The sequence below is a fragment of the Aquarana catesbeiana genome, linkage group LG05, assembly GCF_042186555.1.
Source record: "Aquarana catesbeiana isolate 2022-GZ linkage group LG05, ASM4218655v1, whole genome shotgun sequence".
Lineage (NCBI taxonomy): Eukaryota > Metazoa > Chordata > Amphibia > Anura > Ranidae > Aquarana > Aquarana catesbeiana.
In genome coordinates, this window is record NC_133328.1 from 607,754,029 (window position 1) to 607,775,443 (window position 21,415).

The following is a 21,415-nucleotide window of genomic DNA, read 5'->3' on the forward strand; positions in this document are numbered from 1 at the left end:
CTATCTTAGCTCCTTGTCTTCTATGTCTTCCCCTATAGCAAGCCGCTTGATATGGGGGCAGACATGCAGGCTCACTCCTGAGCCAGGCTGTGTGCGTCCATAGACACACACAACATGTCTTGGCCCCGCCCCCCTGCTTTCTGCTTCCAGGATTTGACTGACAGCAGCAGGAGCCAATGGATCCTGTTGCAATCAGTCTGTCCTGTGAGAGCAGGAAAGGGGAGAGGAGACCGACAGCTGGGCTCATCACTGGATAGATGTAGAACTCGGGTAAGTATTTGGGGCAGGGGGCACAGCAAGTGGCAAATGTTTTTTTACCTTAATGAATGGAATGCATTAAGGTTAAAAAATGTTTTAGCTTTAGTACCACTCTTAAGTCTATGCATTGTACACACATGTTCAGCTAAACACCAATACATTAGCCGCAGGCACATTCTTAGGTGCAGGATCGAGATTCGCAAAAGTGAATTTAATTTGAATGATTGATTGGGGCCAGGTATCCTTTTAAGTATACAGTTAGGGGTTTCTTGTGTGTAGAGCCACTGTTAAAATTTTCTTTCCTCTACTTTACAGGACATTATGAACAGTGAAAAAAGTTATGATTCCTTGCCAAACTTTACCGCCGCAGATTGTGAGTACAACTCTCTAGCCTATGGCTTTTTTTTCTTATTGCTTAAAGTGGAGCTAAAGTAGAAAAAAATGAGTTTAGACCCTCATGTTCCCTGTGATGCCCTTACAGAAAGAGCAAGGCATCACAGGGAACAGTGCCTAGAATTTTTACCTGTGTCCTGGATCAGAGAACTGCAGAGTTTGGCTGGCTGATCTGCTTCATCGTTACTCTTTGTATTTTGTCAGTGACCAGTTCGTTCCTCTGCCTGTCATGCTACAGTGAAAATGCAGAAGTAACCGTTATCATTTTTGTTAGCGTTTTAATTTTTATTTCCCATCACTTCCTATCTCAGTGACCGTGATTGTAGACAAAAAATTCCTCAAACAGGGAGTCAGACACCAGTAAATCCTTTTTCTTTCTCGAACATCACGGGACACAGAGCCACAGTAATTACTGATGGGTTATATAGGTATCACTGGTGATTGGACACTGGCACACCCTATCAGGAAGTTCAACCCCCTATATAATCCCTCCCCCTTGCAGGGATACCTCAGTTTTTACGCCAGTGTCTTAGGTGATGGACGTGTAAAGATGTACTGTGCTGAGCTCCAAAGGGAATATCCTAAGATCCTATACTGGGGCAAGCCAGGCGAACCGGATCCATTCAAAGTGTCTTTTCATGGCCGAATTGAATGGTACCCGGGCCTCGTGTCCGAAGAAACGAGGTTTTACCCGTAATGCTTCTCTTTTTAGAGAGCTGGACCCCGCAGATCAGAAAATGGCTTTAAACTTCCTAATTTCTGGCGAGGTGCTTTACGGTCCCAGAACTGTTGGTTCCCCCTACTGATGGGGGCCCCAGTCTCTGACGGTTTTTTCAAACGGAGCCCACCGTGAGAGGTGAAGATTGGGTCTGTGTAAACAGCACCCTGCGGCTGGATAAGGTAAGAGGAGATTCCACAGAATTTTTGAGTTCTAGTGGCTTTTCTCCTTTAAGGTAAATGCATGCTATGCCTATTGTGACCACCGGGGGCTGCCAAGAGCACAAACCTACACATGCTGACTGACTGTCTCAGGTGTTCAGTGCTGATTATGTCCCAGCATCTCAAAGCAGGCTGCAAGCAGGTAAGGTGGAAAGGGGGATTTCTCATGTTTGAATGTTCCCCCCAGGCTAGAGAGGGGCCACAGGGGTCTAGAAAGTGGTTATACCACCCGGGCTCTGCGGCCTAATGGCCACCATCTCTGAAGATAGCCGTTCAGGCAGATCTTGTTACCAGTCTCCCTCCTCCCCCCCCCCCATCCCCAGCCTTTTCTCCAGAGCATGACAGGAGAGTCGGCAGTGCGGGAAGCGCTCGTTTTTTTCAAAACTCGAGGGGGGGGGCGGTAGAGGAGGGAGCGGGATGTCAGCACAGAGTGTTTAGACTCCCACTCAGGCCAGCTGCAGGCTATTAAAGGCACTCTGTACAGGTGCACTCAGCCTTCTGAGAGACACAGAGCTGACGGTCGCATGTAAGGTGGGACACAGGCATTCTCCTAGGCAGCATTTACTGAAGTAACACCAGACTGAGCATTGGGTAGCAAGGCTTTTAGCCAGACTACATCGCTCAGCGGGCAGTGTTCATTTGTATCCCTCACACCTTGTTGCTTTGCACTATGGGTAGAAGAGGTTCAAGCACCCCAGGAACCAGAGACACTAGGGGATCTCGTTCAGGTTCTGAGGGCCCCCTGTCGGCAGCATCCTCCCCCCCCCCCTAAAGATGGGCCAGGGACGGCTAGCCAGGGAGAGCCATCGGGGTCAGGGGCTACACCTGCTTCTGGCACTTCAGCCCCTGTATATATTACACAAGAGGTTTTTTCCTCAACCATTAATGGTCTAGAGGAAAGATTAATGGCCGTGACTACGTCTTCACTCAGTGGAAGAAAACGCACTAGGCTTTCCTCTGTTCCCCAAGACCCTCAGACAGAGGAGCTCTGGGATAAAGGAGATGAATCCCTTTCAGAGGATCGGGATGGGATGGATGATTCCTCTTCGGAGGATTCAGGTGGAGAGGGACCCTCTGCGACTTCCCAAGAGGAGAAAGTCTTAGTGCAGATCCTCACTGGATTGGTCCGCTCCACATTTAAGTTGCCCATACCTGAAACTGCTAAAGAATCCTCTTCTGCTTTGGGGTCACTGAAACCTTTCCAAGCAGCACATGCTTTTCCTGTTCATACTTTACTTGAAAAGCTTATTTATTCTGAGTGGGATCACCCAGACAAACGTTTTTTTCCGCCGAGAAAGTTTTCAACACTTTATCCGATGGAAGAAAAGTTTATTAAAATGTGGGGAATACCGGCTATTGATGCCGCCATTTCCTCCGTAAATAATAGCCTGACTTGTCCTGTAGACAATGCTCAGATGCTCAGGGATCCTGTAGATAAAAGGATGGAATCCCTATTGAAGGATGTTTTCTCCTTAGCAGGATCAGTGGCCCAACCTGCAGTAGCAGCGATTGGAGTCTGTCAATACTTAAGAGACCATGTTAAGCAGGTCATCAAAGTATTACCTGAACAGCAGGCCCAGGGGTTTGCTAACCTTCCAGCGGCCTTATGCTTTGTGGTTGACGCCATTAGAGATTCTATCGTGCAAACCTCCCGTCTTTCACTGGGGTTGGTGCATATACGTAGAATCCTATGGTTGAAAAATTGGTCAGCCGAAGCACCATGTAAGAAGCTACTGGCTGGGTTTCCATTTCGTGGTGCAAGGTTGTTTGGAGAGGACTTGGATAACTATATCAAGAGAATCTCTTGTGGGAAAAGCACTCTCTTACCTGTCAAGAAGAAGAGTAAGCGTCCCTCTTTCAAACGGACTCTTTCCCCAGCGCCGGGGGCTTCAGCCTCCAGGCAGTCTCGACGGCCGCCTCCATTGGGGTCCAGAGACAAGAGTCAACCCCAGGGACAAAAGAAGTCCTGGGGAAAGAAGCCTACTAGGCAAAACACTAAGACCTCTGCATGAGGGGCGCCCCCGCTCACTCGAGTGGGGGGAAGACTGCGACAGTTCTCAGAGCTCTGGCACGAGGACTTCCAGGACAGATGGGTAGTCTCCACGGTAACCTTAGGGTACAAGCTGGAGTTTCAGGAATTCCCTTCTCCTCGGTTCCTCAGATCAAATGTTCCCAGAGACCAAGAGAAGAAGGAGTCACTCCTTCTAGCGTTAGAGCGACTTTTGTCGCAGGAGGTCATTATGATAGTTCCCGCAAAGGACCAGGGATTGGGCTTCTATTCCAACCTTTTTACGGTCCAAAAGCCAAATGGGGATGTCAGGCCCATTTTGGACTTAAGGGATCTGAACCGATTCCTAAGGATTCAATCCTTCCGCATGGAATCAATTCGAACAGTAGTTCCCACCCTGCAGGGAGGAGAATTTCTGGCATCAATAGACATCAGAGATGCATATCTGCATGTGCCCATTTTTCCTGCTCATCAGAAGTTTCTGCGCTTCGAGGTAGGAGGGCGCCATTTCCAGTTTGTGGCTCTGCCTTTCGGGATAGCCACTGCACCTCGAGTGTTCACAAAGATCTTGGCTCCTCCTCTGGCCAGATTAAGGGCTCAGGGTATAGCTGTCATAGCATACCTAGACGACCTGCTCTTGATAGACCGGTCGGTAGCCTCTTTGAATGGAAACTTGAGGACCACGGTCAGGTATCTAGAATACCTGGGTTGGATCCTCAACTTAGAAAAGTCTTTCCTAAAACCAGTAAGAAGACTGGAGTATTTAGGTCTGATTATAGATACAAGCCAGGAGAAAATATTTCTACCCCAGGCAAAGATCACTGCTTTGAGAGAGCTGATTCTGACAGTAAGGACCAAGAAGGGTCCCTCAGTCCGCCTTTGTATGAGGCTACTAGGGAAGATGGTGTCTTCATTCTAAGCAGTTCCCTATGATTAGTTTCACTCAAGAATGCTGCAACACAGTATTCTGTCGACCTGGAACAAGAAGGTTCAGGCATTAGACTTTCCGATGCACCTGTCGCATGCGGTGCGTCAGAGCCTCAATTGGTGGCTCATACCCGAAAACCTGCAGAAGGGGAAATCCTTTCTACCGGTTACCTGGACGGTGGTAACAACAGATGCCAGTCTGTCAGGTTGGGGAGCAGTTCTGGAACAGGCTGCGGTCCAAGGGGTATGGTCCAAGACAGAGAGGACCTTACCCATCAACATTCTGGAGATCCGGGCGATACATCTAGCTCTAAAAGCCTGGACTATCAGGCTACAGGGTTGTCCGGTCAGGATCCAGTCCGACAATGCCACAGCAGTGGCTTATGTCAGTCATCAGGGAGGCACCCGGAGCCGAGCTGCTCAAAAAGAGGTGAACCAGATCTTAGTCTGGGCAGAGATGCATGTGCCATGCATATCGGCAGTTTTCATCCCGGGAATAGAGAATTGGCAGGCGGACTATCTAAGTCGCCAGCAGTTACTTCCAGGGGAGTGGTCTCTGCATCCCGACGTCTTTTGGGCCATATGCCAAAGATGGGGGGTTCCAGATGTAGATCTCTTTGCATCCCGATTCAACAAAAAGATAGACAGATTTGTGGCAAGGACAAAAGATCCTCTTGCATGCGGGACGGATACGTTGGTGATTCCGTGGCATCGGTTCTCACTGATTTACGCATTCCCGCCTATTCTGCTACTACCACGACTCCTTCGCAGGATCAGGCAGGAAAGGAAGTCGGTACTTCTGGTGGCCCCCGCTTGGCCCAGAAGGACTTGGTATGCAGAAATAGTAAGGATGACGGTAGGTTCCCCGTGGACACTACCGGAACGCCCAGACCTGTTATCTCAAGGTCCAGTGTTCCATCCTGCCTTACAAACGCTAAATTTGACGGTTTGGCTATTGAGACCCACGTTCTGAAGAGTCGTGGGCTCTCAGGTCCTGTCATATCTACCTTGATTAATGCAAGGAAGCCAGCTTCCAGGATGATTTATCATAGAGTCTGGAAGGCTTTTATAACCTGGTGTGAATCCAGAGGTTGGCATCCCAGGAAATATGTCATAGGTAGAATCCTTGATTTTCTACAGATGGGATTAGAGATGAAGCTGGCCTTGAGTACCATCAAGGGCCAGGTCTCTGCTTTATCAGTATTATTTCAGCGGCCACTTGCTTCGCATTCTTTGGTCCGAAACTTTATGCAGGGGGTGATGCGTCTTAATCCTCCGGTTAAAGCGCCCCTAAACCCCTGGGACTTGAATTTGGTCCTGGCTGTGTTACAGAAACGGCCTTTTGAACCAATAAGTCAGATTCCTTTGGTCTTGTTGACAAGGAAATTAATTTTTCTGGTGGCCATCTCTTCTGCTAGAAGAGTATCAGAATTAGCAGCTCTTTCCTGTAAGGAGCCTTATTTGATTATACACAAGGATAGAGTGGTACTACGCCCTCATCCTAGTTTTTTACCGAAGGTGGTTTCTGATTTTCATTTAAACCAAGACATTGTTCTACCTTCCTTTTTTCCAGATCCCTGTTCTCCGGAAGAGAGATCTCTACATTCGTTGGATGTAGTAAGAGCAGTTAAGGCCTATCTAGGGGCAACTACTCAGATCCGCAAGACGGATGTTTTGTTTGTGCTGCCAGAGGGTCCCAATAGAGGACAGGCAGCGTCAAAAGCTACCATTTCTAAATGGTTTCGACAATTGATCATTCAAGCTTACGGTTTGAAACAGAAGATTCCTCCGTTTCAGATCAGGGCACATTCCACAAGGGCTATTGGTGCTTCTTGGGCAGTGCATCACCGGGCCTCTATGGCTCAAATCTGCAAGGCCGCAACCTGGTCTTCAGTTCATACATTCACCAGATTCTATCAGGTGGATGTGAGAAGGCATGAGGATATCGCCTTTGGGCGTAGTGTGCTGCAGGCAGCGGTACAGGGTCCTCAGGTCTGATTGCACCCTACTTGGTCGTGGTTCCCCCCCCTCAGGTAGCATTGCTCTGGGACATCCCATCAGTAATTACTGTGGCTCTGTGTCCCGTGATGTTCGAGAAAGAAAATAGGATTTTTTAAAACAGCTTACCTGTAAAATCCTTTTCTTTCGAAGGACATCACGGGACACAGAGGTCCCGCCCCTCTTCTAATACACTATATTGCTTGGCTACAAAACTGAGGTATCCCTGCAAGGGGGAGGGATTATATAGGGGGTTGAACTTCCTGATAGGGTGTGCCAGTGTCCAATCACCAGTGATACCTATATAACCCATCAGTAATTACTGTGGCTCTGTGTCCCGTGATGTCCTTCGAAAGAAAAGGATTTTACAGGTAAGCTGTTTTAAAAAATCCTATTTTTTTTTTTTTTTAAGAATGAGGAATAGCTAGATCCTCTGCCAGCTTTTACTATCAGGACCCCCCCCCCATCCTGTCCCAGTGACATTGCTTTGGCAGGAATTCGTTTGAAAATGATGTGTGGCTGTCAGAAACCATGAAATCAGACAGTAGTACAGTTAAATTTAATTGATTAAATTTTAATAATAAAAGTAAATAGAACAAACGTAGTCAAAACATAGCCAGAGTTCAGGAACCGGAACGGATAGTCAGACAAGCCAAAACATCAGAGAGCCAGAGATGAGCATAGTAGAACAGCGAGCAGGATCTGGAGCCAGAAGGGATGTCAGCCAAGCAAGTCTTTTAACGGGAATGCAGGAGAGCGTCTCTGTGATGTTGACTAAGGTGAAGGCAGAGCTCCTCTGGACTGGACGGCTTAAGTAGGCAGGACTGACATGCAGGATATCATCAACAGCTGAGTAACTGTGGAGAAATAGGAGCTGAGAACTGGCCACATTTTTAGAGAACGGAGTTTGCTTCTCTGGTTCCAGTAAAGTCCAGAAGGTTTTTCAGTGGTGATCACAAAAAAAAGTATCCCAAGTGTTTTTGGGGTTCTGTGGGTCCCCCTTTATCAGGGCTTGTTATGATGGAACTACTGGAATAGAAGCTTTCACCTGGCATTGTGTTCTGGTCTTTTGGAGGTATGGGTAGAAACCTTGCTCTGGTAACAAACCCTGATGAAAGGGGACAATAGAGCCCTCGAAAAGCATTGGCTTCTTTTTTGTGATCACGACTGATACTACTAATAAAGATTGTACTGGTCTTTACTTTGCATGCAGCAGATCTGTCTAGAGCTACCCTTTCCTACAGTTCCAAAAGTTTCTCTTCTCAATTTTGAAGAAGGCTTTCAAAGGTTAGGGTACAGCACTTACATTCCTGAATCCCGTCTGATAATGTTAATTGCCTAGGCAAAGTGGCAGTATGTATGTGAAGCTGCCCCCCCAACCCACTGGTGGTCACCTCTCCAGCGTTCTCCTGGCACCTCTTCGTCCATTGTAGCCAGCGCTTCCAGGTATGGGGGGGGGGGGGGGGGGGGCGCATGTGACCTCTTCCCATGATGCAATGCTCGCTCCTAGCGGTCAATCATCAGGCCCAAGTACCCTCACTTGATGGAGGGGATGGTGTCACTGCTCTCTAGGCTCTGACACCTGGTATTTTGGTGGTGGCTATGACAGAGGAAGGAGAGGTGGGAGTAGAGTGGAGGGATAAGAGTTGATATTTCCCTCTATTCTTGTGTCTATTATGCCAGTAAACGAAATCGGCGGAGAGGTTGTCACCGGGACAGGAAGTCCCAGACTGCAATAAAAACATTCTTGGAAGACTTGACCCTTCCTCATCGTGATAAAACTGCATTTTGCCCCTTTCCCCCGCCTTGATAGGAAGTTAATGGAAATCTCCCCTACAGGAATCGGGTCAACAATAAAAGCTTAACGTAGGTTCTCATGTTTCCCAGTTTACCAAAAAAATAACAACGCAGTTTTGACTGGAACGGGATTGATTTGTACATATATGATTGTGATTGCCTCATCACTGGGCTATTTCATGATTTCATTTTGACTTTGCAAAAGGACTATGCCACTTTCCTCTGCAAAAAAGGGAAGTTCATTCAACCATCACAAAGATCTTCTTGAAGATTTAATTTTTATTTCCACTGAAAAAGGAACAAGTCCTTTACAGTGTAAGAAAAAAAGGTGCAATTTAGGAGGATATGATATGCAGTTATGATTTATAATCGTCAAAAACACCAGAAGATCTTTTCATAGAAGCTGTAAAAAAGTAATATGACCCGTCTTCGGGCTCATGCACACAGGACGTTTTTACAGCTGTTGTCCGGGGCGTTTGACGTTTTTTTTTTAACTGCCTCTAAAAGCCTCTCCATGTTGGCCTATGTGTCCATGCACACATAAACTGTCAGAGGCATTAGCGTTTGGGGCAGTAAAAAAAAACCCAACAGCCTGTGCTTTCAGGAGCAGGAAATACGAGCCTAAACGGGTCAAGCTGAGTTTAGCTGCGATTGACGTTTTTAGGCGTTTTTTTAGATTATAGGGAGTGTTTTTAATGAAAAGATCCTAACGCCAAAAAAGTGGGAAAACACACAATAACGCTAATGTAAAAACGCAGCCAAACGCGTTTTTAAAACGTCCTGTGTGCATGAGCCCTTAATCCCTTAAGCCCTTAATGCATCCGTTGCATTAAGGTGAAAAAACATCTGGCAGTCACCGACCCCCCGCCACACCCCCCCCTGTTTTACTTACCTGAGCCCTGGAACTTGACCCGGCGGGGACGCGCTGTCTCTCTGACTGGGGTTCTCGGCTCTTGATTGGATAGATTGATAGCAGCGCAGCCATTGGCTCCCACTGCTGCCAATCAAATCCAATGATGCGTGCGCCGGGGGGCGGGGCCGAGTCATACATTCGGCAGCTATGGGACTCCGAATGCTGGACTCGGGAGCGCGCCTACAAGGTAACCCCCTCGGGAGAGCGCTTCTCCTAGGGGGTTATCTGATGTGGGGAGGAGCCGTGAGAGCCACCGGGGGACCCCAGAAGAGGATGTTCGGGGCCACTCTGTGCAAAACGAGCTGCACAATGGAGGTAAGTATGACATGTTTATTATTTAAAAAGAAAAAACGAACCCTTACAATCACTTTAAGCTAGGTTCACCCCTTTGCGTTTTAGGGCTCATGCACACAGAACTTTTTTTACAACTGCTGTATGGGGCTTTGATGTTTTTTTTTTTTTTTTTTACCTGCCCCTCCATGTTAGCCTATGGGGTTTATTCACTAAAGGCATATCCACTTTGCACTACAAGTGCACTTGGAAGTGCAGTCGCTGTAGATCTGAGGGGGACATGCAAGGAAAAACAGCATTTTTGCTCATTTCAGATCTTCCTTTTAGATCTACAGCGACAGCACCTCCAAGTGCACTTGCAGTGCAAAGTGGATTTGCTTTTAGTAAATCAACTCCTATGTGTCCATGCACATATAAACTGTCAGAGGCATTTGGAGGCATAAGTGTTTAGGGTCAGTAGAAAAAAATGACAGCCTGTGTTTCCAGGAGCAGTAAAAACAAGCTGTTTAGCGGCGTTTCATGTATTTAGGCTTTTTACAATATAAAGAGTGTTTTTAATGAAAAAATGCAGGAAAGCGCGCAGTAACGCTGCTGTAGCGCCGGCGTTTTTAAAACATCCTGTGTGAATGAGCCCTTACAGTGCGTTTTTACAGATTTGCTAAAACGCACTACAACCATGATTTCCTATGGATCACGTTTACATCTGTGCTTTTTCAACTGGTGCATTTTTTTGGAAAAGGTTCGGGAACATTTTTGCTTGCAGCAGGTTGCATTTTTGGTTCAATAGACTTCAAAAGGAAACGCATCAAAAACGTATGCACTGCGTTTTTGATGTGCTATTTTCTGGTTTTCCCAAAAACGCATTAAAAATGCGTGTGAAAAACACAAAATGCGGCAGAAAAACGCATCAACCGCAACCTGTATAAGTGTGAATCTGTTACAAAAAAGGGGTCCGCTTCCCCCCCACCTATAACTGGGCATTGCAGCAAGCAGCATTGGAAGGCAACATATGATAGAAACAAGGCCAAGCTTACTTACTGACCAGCCAGCGGACAACCAAATGAGTGTGAATCTAGATTAAAAGCATAGCCAAACCCAAAAACAAAATTTTTTTTTATGTTGCAATTTACCAATCCCTAAGCCCCATACACACGGGCCGAATATCGGCTGAAATCATCTGGTACAGTATAAACCGACCGACATCGACCTGTGTGTACAGGTCCATGTCCGACACAAGCCAATCTCACAACCAGCTTCTGTCGAACGAGCATGCATGAAAACCAGCAGCCAATCGGCATCCGATCAGAGCTGGCGACCAATGACTGTGAACACTGACCGGTGTGTTCTGGAGGGGGAGCAGTCCCTCTGTCAAAACACAATAGCTCAGAAGGGAGATCGTCATATTAATAACATCGCATTGTTAATACAACGAGCCCGCTGGGTTGAATGAAAAAAAAAACCCTTAACTTGTGTACCAGGTTTTAGATGCAGGGTCTGCACTAGTTTTCTTTATCTGAGATTTTTTCCTTTATGTTAACCTGGTAATCCTGCAGATAACACACTGCTGTATGGATGGCTACTCTCAAGCCTCGTACACACGATCAGATTTTCCGAAGTGAAATGTGTGATGACAGGCTGTTGGCGGAAAATCCGACCGTGTGTACACTCCATCGGACAATTGTCAGATTTTCCACGGACAAATGTTGGATGGCAGGTTTTAAAATTTTCTGCAGACAAATGTCTGTTGTCGGATTTTCTGAGTGTGTGTACACAAGTCCGTCGGACAAAAGTCGAAAGTACAAACACGCATGCTCGGAAGCAAGGGCGAGCCAGAAGCGATCGGTCTTGTAAACTAGCGTTCGTAATGGAGAATTAACATTCATGGCGCGGCAAATTATGAAATCTCCAAATGCAGCGCACAATTTTCTTCTTTAACCCTTCCCGCCGACCATACGCAGATATGCGTACTCGGCTTTCCGGGGTTATACCGGGATGATGCCCGCAGCTGCAGGCATCATCCCGGTACCGTTGTTTCCAGCGGGCGATCGGCTACCCGTGTATAACAACCGATGCGGCTAAAAGCCGCTCGGCTGTTATACCGGAGGAGCGGGAGGGGACATCCCCCGCCTCCCGCCGCTGTTGCCGGGCTTCCCGTGCGATAGGGAGGCCCGGTGTCCATTCGGCTGCATTCGGCGGCTGGGGGCGGACTGGAACAAAGCTGCTCGCAGCTTCGTTCCAGCCTTCTCGTTGTAAACGCGGAAGCGACGTCATGACGTCACTTCCCGTTTACTCGGCTGCCGATGGCGCCGAATTTAAAAAAGTACACAGTATTCAGAATCGCCGTTTTCGACGATCTGAATACTTTGAAGTGTAATGGAGGGATGAGGGGTCTTTTAGACCCCCATCCCTCCATAAAGAGTACCTGTCACCACCTATTACTGTCACAAGGGATGTTTACATTGCTTGTGACAGCAATAAAAGTAAAAAAAAAAAAAAAAATTTTTAAACACAATTTATAAAGTACAAAAATATTTAAAATAAATAAAAAAAAAAAAAAAAAAACATTTTAAAGTGCCCCTATCCCCGCGAGCTCGCGCAGCGAAGAAAACGCATACGGAAGTTGCGCACGCATATGTAAACGGTGTTCAAACCACACATGTGAGGTATCGCCGCGATCGTCAGAGCGAGAGCAATAATTCTAGCCCTAGACCTCCTCTGTAGCTCAAACCTGGTAACCGTAAAAAATTTTTTAAAGCGTCGCCTATGGAAATTCATAGGTACCGTAGTTCGTCGCCATTCCACGAGTGCGTGCAATTATAAAGGGTGACATGTTTGGTATCTATTTACTCGGCGTAACATCATCTTTCACATTATAGAAAAAAATTGGGGTAACTTTACTGTTTGGATTTTTTAAAATTCATGAAAGTGTCACTTTTTTCAAAAATTTGCGTTTAAAACACTGCTGCACAAATACCGTGTGATAAAAAATATTGCAACAATCGCAATTTTATTCTCTAGATTCTCTGCTAAAAAAATATATATAATGTTTGGGGGTTCTAAGTAATTTTTTAGCAAAAAATACGGATTTTAACTTGTAAACACCAAATTTCAAAAATAGGCTTAGTCATGAAAGGGTTAATGGGATAATAATGAAGCTGCTTTGCTGGTTGATGGAGTTATTGCAAACAAATCTTTAAAGGCTTTTTTTTTCTAGTGATATCAAGAATAATATTATTATTACCGATATGCTTTTTTTTTAATTTGGGCAAGTTACCACAACACCATTATCCCCTAGTTTTTAAGATCAAAGATACAACTATGTTGGTGTCCCTTGTCAATTTTACATTGAATTTTATCATATGTAACTGCCTCCTCCCAAACTGTCATTTGAAGTAAAACACATAGCCAAGTATTATTCTACACAATTTTTTTATTGTGCATTAAAAAAAGAAAACAAAAAAAAATTAGACATGCTATCTGCCAATAGAACTTAACCAAAAAGTGCATTCTATGCATCCAAAAATACAGAAAATATACCAAATCAAATCATTATTCAACCAAAAAATAATGTCAAAGCAATAACTCCAAGGCCAATAATAAATAACACGTTATCTCCTCCAATTCCGCAACATAGCTGGTTGACGAACGGCCGTTCAGAAACGAACTGAAAAGCGTGAGATGAAAAGCGCTAATCAACACTCGTCAAACTTCTACTAACACGAAATTAGCAGAATTAGCCCAAAGGGTGGCACTAAAGAGCTGAAAAACCACGTAGTACGTCATTACGTTCGTATTGGTTGGCCGACAATTCCTTGCCGTTTGTATGCAAGACAAGTTTTAGCCAACGCCCTTCGGACAAAACTCCACGGTTTTGTTGGCCAACAATCCAATCGTGTGTACAAGCCTTCACTTCTCTGCTGAATCTGTGAAGAGTGCGATGGTTGTCACATAAGCTGGACTGCAAAAAGGTATAGTGTAGGAAGTTGCTCGCCCAAGGCTGGTTGAGATTGGGAAGCTTGCAAATAACCCCCAGGTGAAGTAACTCTACTACTACTAAGTTGAAGCTAAACTCCAGGCAAAGCGCTACAAATACACAGACAGATAAAATACATATATGACAGCAGTTTTACCTTACAAAGGATTTTTTTTATTTCTGTCTATTAAGTCCTGAGATTTACACTTTACACCTATTCATTTTCAAAAATACATTTATTAATGTTTTACTGAATACAGAGCTATATAATGTTCATCTGCCTGGAGTTTTGCTTTAAAGGGGCTCCAGCTGCTGTCTCGGGTCTTCATTGGATAGATTGATAGCAGCAGGAGCCATTGGCTTCCGCTACTGTCAATCAAATCCAGTGACACGGGGGGCGTGGCTGAGTCCTGCTACCTGTGCCAATGGATGCAAAGCAGGACTTGGAAGTGCGCCCGCATGAGTGTCCCGATGGAAAGCGGCTCTCCGTGGGCGCACTCGAGAAGAGAAGGAGCCAGGAGCGCAACGGGGGGACCCCAGAAAAAGGAGGACCGGGGTCGCTCTGTGCAACACACTTGCACAGAGGAGGTAAGTATAACATGTTTGTTATTTTAAAAAAATTAAGCTTTACAATCATTTAAGTTGGCAGATACCTGTCAGAAGAATGTGTGTGTGTAATGCAAATGGGAGCAATATGTCTTTTAAACGCTTCTGCAGAGATTGCTCTGGACTTCAGTCTCCAGGACAGAGGGGACAGATCAGAGCACTTCTGATTGACTGACCAATCAGAATCACTCTGAGCAGTCCCAGAAGTCCTGCAGAATGAAGAGTGAGAAGAGCGGAGATGTTACATCCTCAGGCCGCCACACTGGCTTCTTGGGAGCTGACAGCTCTTCACCCACGGGAGGTAAGTACAGCGGGATCCAGAGCATGTGGAGGGTGTACATTGTTAGTTCACCTTTTCTGAAAAGGTGAGCGAACACTTTAAAGGGGTTGTAAACCTTCGTGTTTTTTCACCTTAAAGAGGAAGTAAACCCTGGTGGGCTTTACTTCCTCTTTATTTCCCTGCAAAGGTAAAGCATAATGCATAGTAGCCCATTATGTGTCACTTACCTGAAACCGAAGCCTGCGATGTCACCGCTGTCCCCACTAGCAGCGAGCGCCCATCTTCACCCCTCTTCCTCCCGGGCTGCAAACTCCGCCTCTGTGACTGGCCGGAGTCGCGTTACATCACACCCGCGCATGCGCGCGGGAGCAGTCAGTCGTGGCATGACCCCCTTTAGAAACTGCACGATCTGCCCTTTCTAAAGTGCGCATGCGCCGTAGACATCGGCGCACAACTTTATTGTAAATATCTCCTAAACCGTGGAGGTTTAGGAGATATTTCCAGCACCTACAGGTAAGCCTTAATACAGGCTTACCTGTAGGTAAAAGTGGTTGTACAGGGTGTACAACCACTTTAATGCATCCTATGCATTAAGGTGAAAAAAGACCTGGCAGTGACCAGCCCCCCTCCCCGTTTTACTTGCCTGAGCCCTGGAACTTCACCCGGCGGGGACGCGCTCTTCCTCTGCCCGGGGTTCTCGTACTCTTGATTGTATAGATTGATAGCAGTGCAGCCATTGGCTCCTGCTCCTGTCAATAAAATCCAGTGACGCGGGGGGTGGGGTCGAGTAATACATGATGGACTGGGAGCGCCCCCACAAGGTAACCCCCCAGGAGAGCGCTGAACGCAGAAGAGGATGTTCCGGGCCACTCTGTGCAAAACGAGCTGCACAGTGGAGGTTAGAATGACATGGTTGTTGTTGTTTTCTTTTTTTTTTTTTTTTTAATAAACAAAGCTTTAGAGCCCTTGCACACTGGGGCGGGGGGCGGCGGCGTCGGCGGTAAAACGCCGCCATTATTAGCGGCGTTTTACCGTCGGTATGCGGCCGCTAGCGGGGCGGTTTTACCCCCTGCTAGCGGCCGAGAAGGGGTTAAATACCACCGCAAAGCGCCTCTGCAGAGGCGCTTTGTCGGCGGTATAGCCGCGCCGTCCCATTGATTTCAATGGGCAGGAGCGGTAAAGGAGCGGTATACACACCGCTCCTTCACCGCTCTGAAGATGCTGCTAGCAGGACTTTTTTTACTGTCCTGCCAGCGCATCGCTCCAGTGTGCAAGCCCTCGGGGCTTGCACACTGGAATGAAAGTAGCGGCACTTTCGGGGCGGTTTGCAGGCGCTATTATTAGCACAATAGCGCCTGCAAACCGCCCCAGTGTGCAAGGGCTCTTACAATCATTTTAAGAATGCACACTTTTGCTGTGCACAGGGACTGGGCAGACCAATGTCAGCTGTTTGGAGCCTCTCCAGTTCCAAGCTAGGCTTCTTGTTTTCTGTTGAGAAGATCTATAAAATCATTTACCTTTTACCGTGTGTATATAGGTTCTTGCACATGGGTGCCTGAGCCGTAAATCCTGGCCTTATGCCAGGCCTCTGTAATGCTGGTTTAGCGTGATACAACTGTCCCTTTTCATCACATTTTGAATATTGGACTGCATGACATGATAAAAGAATTGTGGGATTTTCAAATGAAGTTGAAATCGCTGTTCTTATTTCACAAAGGTCTTAGGCTTCTCGGTATTGGAAGGAACCAGTACATAGACCTGATGAACCAATGTAGATCATCAAAGGTAAGATGTATTCCTTCCCCTATTCAGCACTGAATTTTGGCAGTTCAAAGCACTTTGCATGTACATCTGGAACAGGTTTAAACACTTAATCTCCGGAAGATTTACCCCCCCCCCCCCTCATGACCAGGCCATTTTTTGTGTTATGGCACTGCGTTACTTTAACTGACAATTGCACGGTCATGCGACACTGTACCCAAATAAAATGTATGTAATTTTTCCCCACAAATAGAGCTTTCTTTTGATGACATTTGGTGACCTCCTGCGTTTTTCTTTTATCATTTTGAAAAAAAAAACAAAATTTTTTACTTTCTGCTATAAAATACATCTAATAAAAAATATGTAAAAAATTTAATTTCTTCATCAATTTAGCTCAATATGTGTTCTGTTACATATTTTTGTTTAAAAAAAAAAATCCTAATAAGCTTATATTTGCGGAAAAGTTATAGCGTCTACAAACTATGAGATATTTTTATTTATTTATGTTTTATTTTTTTTTTTTTTTACTAGTAATGGCGCTGTTAAACGACTTCTAGCTGGGCTGCAATATTGCAGCGGACAGTTGGATGCTACCTGATGCTTTTTTGTGGAACAAGTGACACTAATACACTGATCAGTGCTAAAAAATACAGTGCCTTGAAAAAAGTATTCATAACCCTTGAAATTTTCCACATTTTGTCATGTTGCAACCAAACACGTTAATGTGTTTTATTGGGATTTTATGTGATAGACCAACACAAAGTGGCACATCATTGTGAAGTGGAAGGAAAATGATAAATGGTTTTCAACATTTTTTTTCAAATAAATATCTGAAAAGTGTGGCGTGCATTTGTATTCAGCCCCCTTTACTCTGATACCCCCAACTAAAATCTAGTGGAACCAATTGTCTTCAGAAGCCCCCTAATTAGTAAATAGAGTCCACCTGTTTGTAATTTATTCTCAGTATAAATACAGCTGTTCTGTGAAGCCCTCAGAGGTTTCTTAGAGAACCTTAGTGAACAAACAGCATCGTGAAGGCCAAGGAACACACCAGGCAGGTTAGGGATAAAGTTGAAGAGAAGTTGAAAGCAGGGTTAGGTTATAAAAAAAAATATCCCAAGCTTTGAACATCTCATGGAGCACTGTTCAATCCATCATCTGAAAATGGAAAGAGTATGGCACAACTGCAAACCTACCAAGACATGGCCGTCCACCTAAACTGACAGGCCAGTCAAGGAGAGCATTCATCAGAGAAGCAGCCAAGAGGCCCATGGTAACTCTGGAGGAGCTGCAGAGACCCACAGCTCAGGTGGGAGAATCTGTCCACAGGACAACTATTAGTCGTGCGCTTCACAAATCTGGTCTTTATGGAAGAGTGGCAAGAAGAAAGACACTGTTGAAAGAAAGCCATAAGAAGTCCCGTTTACAGTTTGTGAGAAGCCATGTGGGGGACACAGCAAACATGTGGAAGAAGGTGCTCTGGTCAGATGAGACCAAAATTGAACGTTTTGGCCTAAAAGCAAAACGTTATGTGTGGCAGAAAACTAACACTGCACAACACCCTGAACACAACTTCCCCACCGTGAAACATGGTGGTGGCAGCATTATATTGTGGGGATGCTTTTCTTCAGCAGGGACAGGGAAGCTGGTCAGAGTTAATGAAAAGATGGATGGAGCCAAATACAGGACAATCTTAGAAGAAAACCTGTTAGAGTCTGCAAAAGACTTGAGACTGGGGTGGAGGTTCACTTTCCAGCAGGACAACAACCCTAAACATACAGCCAGAGCTACAATGGAATGGTTTAGATCAAAGCATATTCATGTGTTAGAATGGCCCAGTCAAAGTCCAGACCTAAATCCAATTGAGAATCTGTGGAAAGACTTGAAAATTGCTGTTCACAGACGCTCTCCATCCAATCTGACAGAGCTTGAGCTATTTTGCAAAGAAGAATGAGCAAACATGTCACTCTCTAGATGTGCAAAGCTGGTAGAGACTAGAGCTGCACAATTAATTGTTAAAAAATTGTGATATCGATTCACCTCCCCTGACCTTTGCCGATTCTTTCATATAAACAAGTGGAGAGATTATCTGCTCTCTCAGCTGTCAAAAGAAAGCATCTGGGCAGTCTGCCAAGTTTAGAACTTGAAACATTGTAACTAACTTCCTTCTTAGATCAAAGGGATAAACTTCTCTGTGTAAACAAATAACCTGGGCAATCTGCCAAGCTTTACAACCTGTAAATGCAGGAAGTTTAACCACAGTCTAAATCTTTTTCTGACACTTCTTTCTTAAGTTAAAATCAATATTTTTTGCTAAAAAAATTACTTGGAACCCCCAAACATTAGATAGATAGATATATATATATATATATATATATATATATATATATATATATATATATATATATATATATATATATACACATATACATATCTCTATTTTTTTTTAGCAGAGACCCTAGGGAATAAAATGGCAATTGCTGCAATATTTTATGTCACACTGTATTGCAAAAGAGGGAAGACACATTAAGGAGTCAATGCTGCTCACCCCAATATGGACAAAAAAATGGAAAAAGGTCCCCCGAGCGGGGTTTTTAGGCAGCTAACCATAGATATGAACAAGGCATTAAATAAAATATTATATTAAAGTGCTTTATTGAAGGGTAATGAATGAATGTAACATATAAATATAAATATAAAATGGGAGCTCCAGTGGGAAAATACCCATACCAAATACATATAATAGCAAACATAGGTTATACACAGCATATGATAAGGCTATTGCATAACAATCCTGACGCGTTTCGACCCATGAATTTTGGGGTCTCTTCAGAGGATGAGTTTGCTACAAAAAAGAAGAAAAATTTATAACAGTATGTCCAGCTTATTTAAAAGAATTACAGCATAGGCAAGTTTGTTTAGCAACACTTTGCACATAATTACCACTGAGTTTGGATGTACCCCTCGATCAGAGCCTCCCCACACAGCAGCCAGACCATCCAGTGTGCCCGCACGTAGCAGCACCCCAGGAAGAAGGGGGAACAGGAATCCACTTGATATGGCTTGCAAGGAGTCACACGTATAATTGCCCCCCTACCAACACACCACTGGGGGGTGGGGCCGGAACCTACGAAAATTGTCAGAGCGTTAGCTCCTGAATATACCCATATAGGTTAGTAGTTAGATTTAACTATTGGGCGGTCAGAAAGTATTGTAATAATCTATTGCAACTTGAATTGATCATGTGAAGGATAATAGAATGAGTGGAGTGACTATATTGGTATAACCAATATAGAATATGTCAGGGATGACCTTGTCCTTAAATGCTGACAATGGCAGTGATAGGAAGAGAAGTGAAGGATGTGCACAGTGAATGTGATGTGTGAATTTGAGGAAAAAGTGCATGATATTGCCAAGTATCTAAGTCTACGGCATCCAAAGCTAGTGTGCACAAAAATCAAAATTAAATATAAGTAAAATATTATTCTATGGGGTCTGACAAAGCATTGATAATCAGAGGTATCATAAGTTCTTACTCACTCCTACTGTTGAGGAAAAGAGTCTGGCCGTCCAAGGAGGAAGTGGAGGGATCACACCCAAATCCACCCTCATTAAATAGTGTCCTTTTTAATATAATATTTTATTTAATGCCTTGTTCATATCTATGGTTAGCTGCCTAAAAACCCCGCTCGGGGGACCTTTTTCCATTTTTATGTCACACTGTATTTGCCCAGCTTTCAAATGCAATTTTTTTGAGAAAAAATACACTTCAATAAATAAAAAAAAACGAAACAGTAAAGTTAGCACAATTTTTTTTGTTTTAATGTGAAAGATGATGTTACGCCGCGAGAATCGTGAGAGAATCGTGATCTATCCTCTAAGCAAAAAAATCGTGATTCTCATTTTAGCCAGAATCGTGCAGCTCTAGTAGAGACATCCCCAAAAAGACTTGCAGCTGTAATTGCAGTGAAAGATGGTTCTACAAAGTATTGATTTAGGGGGTTGAATACAAATGTACCCCACACTTTTCACATATTTATTGTAAAAAATGTTAAAAACCATTTATCATTTTCCTTCCACTTCACAATTATGTGCCACTTTGTGTTGGTCTATCACATTAAATCCCAATAAAATACATTTACATTTTTGGTTGTAACGTGACAAAATGTGGAAAATTTCAAAGGGTATCAATACTTTTTCAAGGCACTGTATGCTCTGTCACTACTACTAACACTGGCTTTGAAGGGGTTAACATCTAGGGCGCTCAAAGGGTTAATTGTGTGCTAACTATGTGTTACTGTGTGCGCTGTTTTTACTAAGCAATATGCTTTGCGGGGAGAAAGAACAGCACATTGCTGCTGTCAGAAGAGAGCCCTGTGTTTGTTTACCTACACAGGGCTCTTTTTGGTAGAGTCCAGAGCCGATCGGCAGGTGCCGGCGACCAGTCAACGTGAGCACGCTTCCTACCTCGGCGAGCGGATCACATACTAGGTACATGATCCGGCGCAGAGCGGCCATCTTGCCGCAGTATATGTGTGGCGGACTGTCGTAAAGTGGTTAAGGGATAGCAAGCTTGTAATTACTTTCTGTTTCAGTGCATTCCCCTTCTGTCCTATTTGCTCTCCAGAGCCCTCCAAAAATTGCCTTGTATGTTATGTGTCAATCCAGATCCTCATCCTGTCCCTCCTGAGTGTGTTGGGGTCTGCCAGCTGGCTGCAGGAGATAAACTCCATACTTGGAAAGATACTTGCCAACCATTCAAGAATTGATTGTTGGCATGACCACCAGACAAGTACCAGTTTCAGAGGGGTGGCAGTGCTTATATTTCATTCATGACAGGTCTATGTAATCCTGTCGGGAACAGAAGAAAAACTCAAACTAACTCCAACACTGTTCTAGGCTCCCTGTCTGCCTGTCACCAGAATATATATAGGGGGAGATTTACTAAAACTGGAGCACTCAGAAGCTGGTGCAGCTGTGCATGGCAGCCAATCAGCTTCTAACTTCAGCTTGTTCAATGAAACTTTGACAATAAAACCTGGAAGCTGATTGGTTTCTATGCACAGCTGCATAAGAGTTTACATGCTCAAGTTTTATTAAATCTCTCCCATAGTGTTGTGAACTATTGCTCAGTGGGTATCGCGCTCCCATTTGACCGCTCTGGTCATTAACAACCAGCACTGTGTAGTATGGAGTGAGTTAACACTTCTGTATACCTGGAGGTAATGAGAATTTGGGAGCAGCTACAGTAAATGGAATGGCAGGGCTATG

General features: G+C 44.7%; 1 protein-coding gene across 2 annotated transcripts in view; it reads left to right on the plus strand.

The window, feature by feature from the left end:
* The window catches only part of FAM91A1 (family with sequence similarity 91 member A1), a 108,103-nt gene that overhangs the window by 28,890 nt on the left and 57,798 nt on the right, over positions 1 to 21,415 (plus strand). For both annotated transcript variants that reach the window (XM_073632220.1, XM_073632221.1), the window contains exons 4-5: positions 574 to 631; positions 16,101 to 16,168. In XM_073632220.1, coding sequence (XP_073488321.1) covers positions 574 to 631; positions 16,101 to 16,168 — 126 coding nt within the window. The remainder of the gene's footprint in view (positions 1 to 573; positions 632 to 16,100; positions 16,169 to 21,415) is intronic.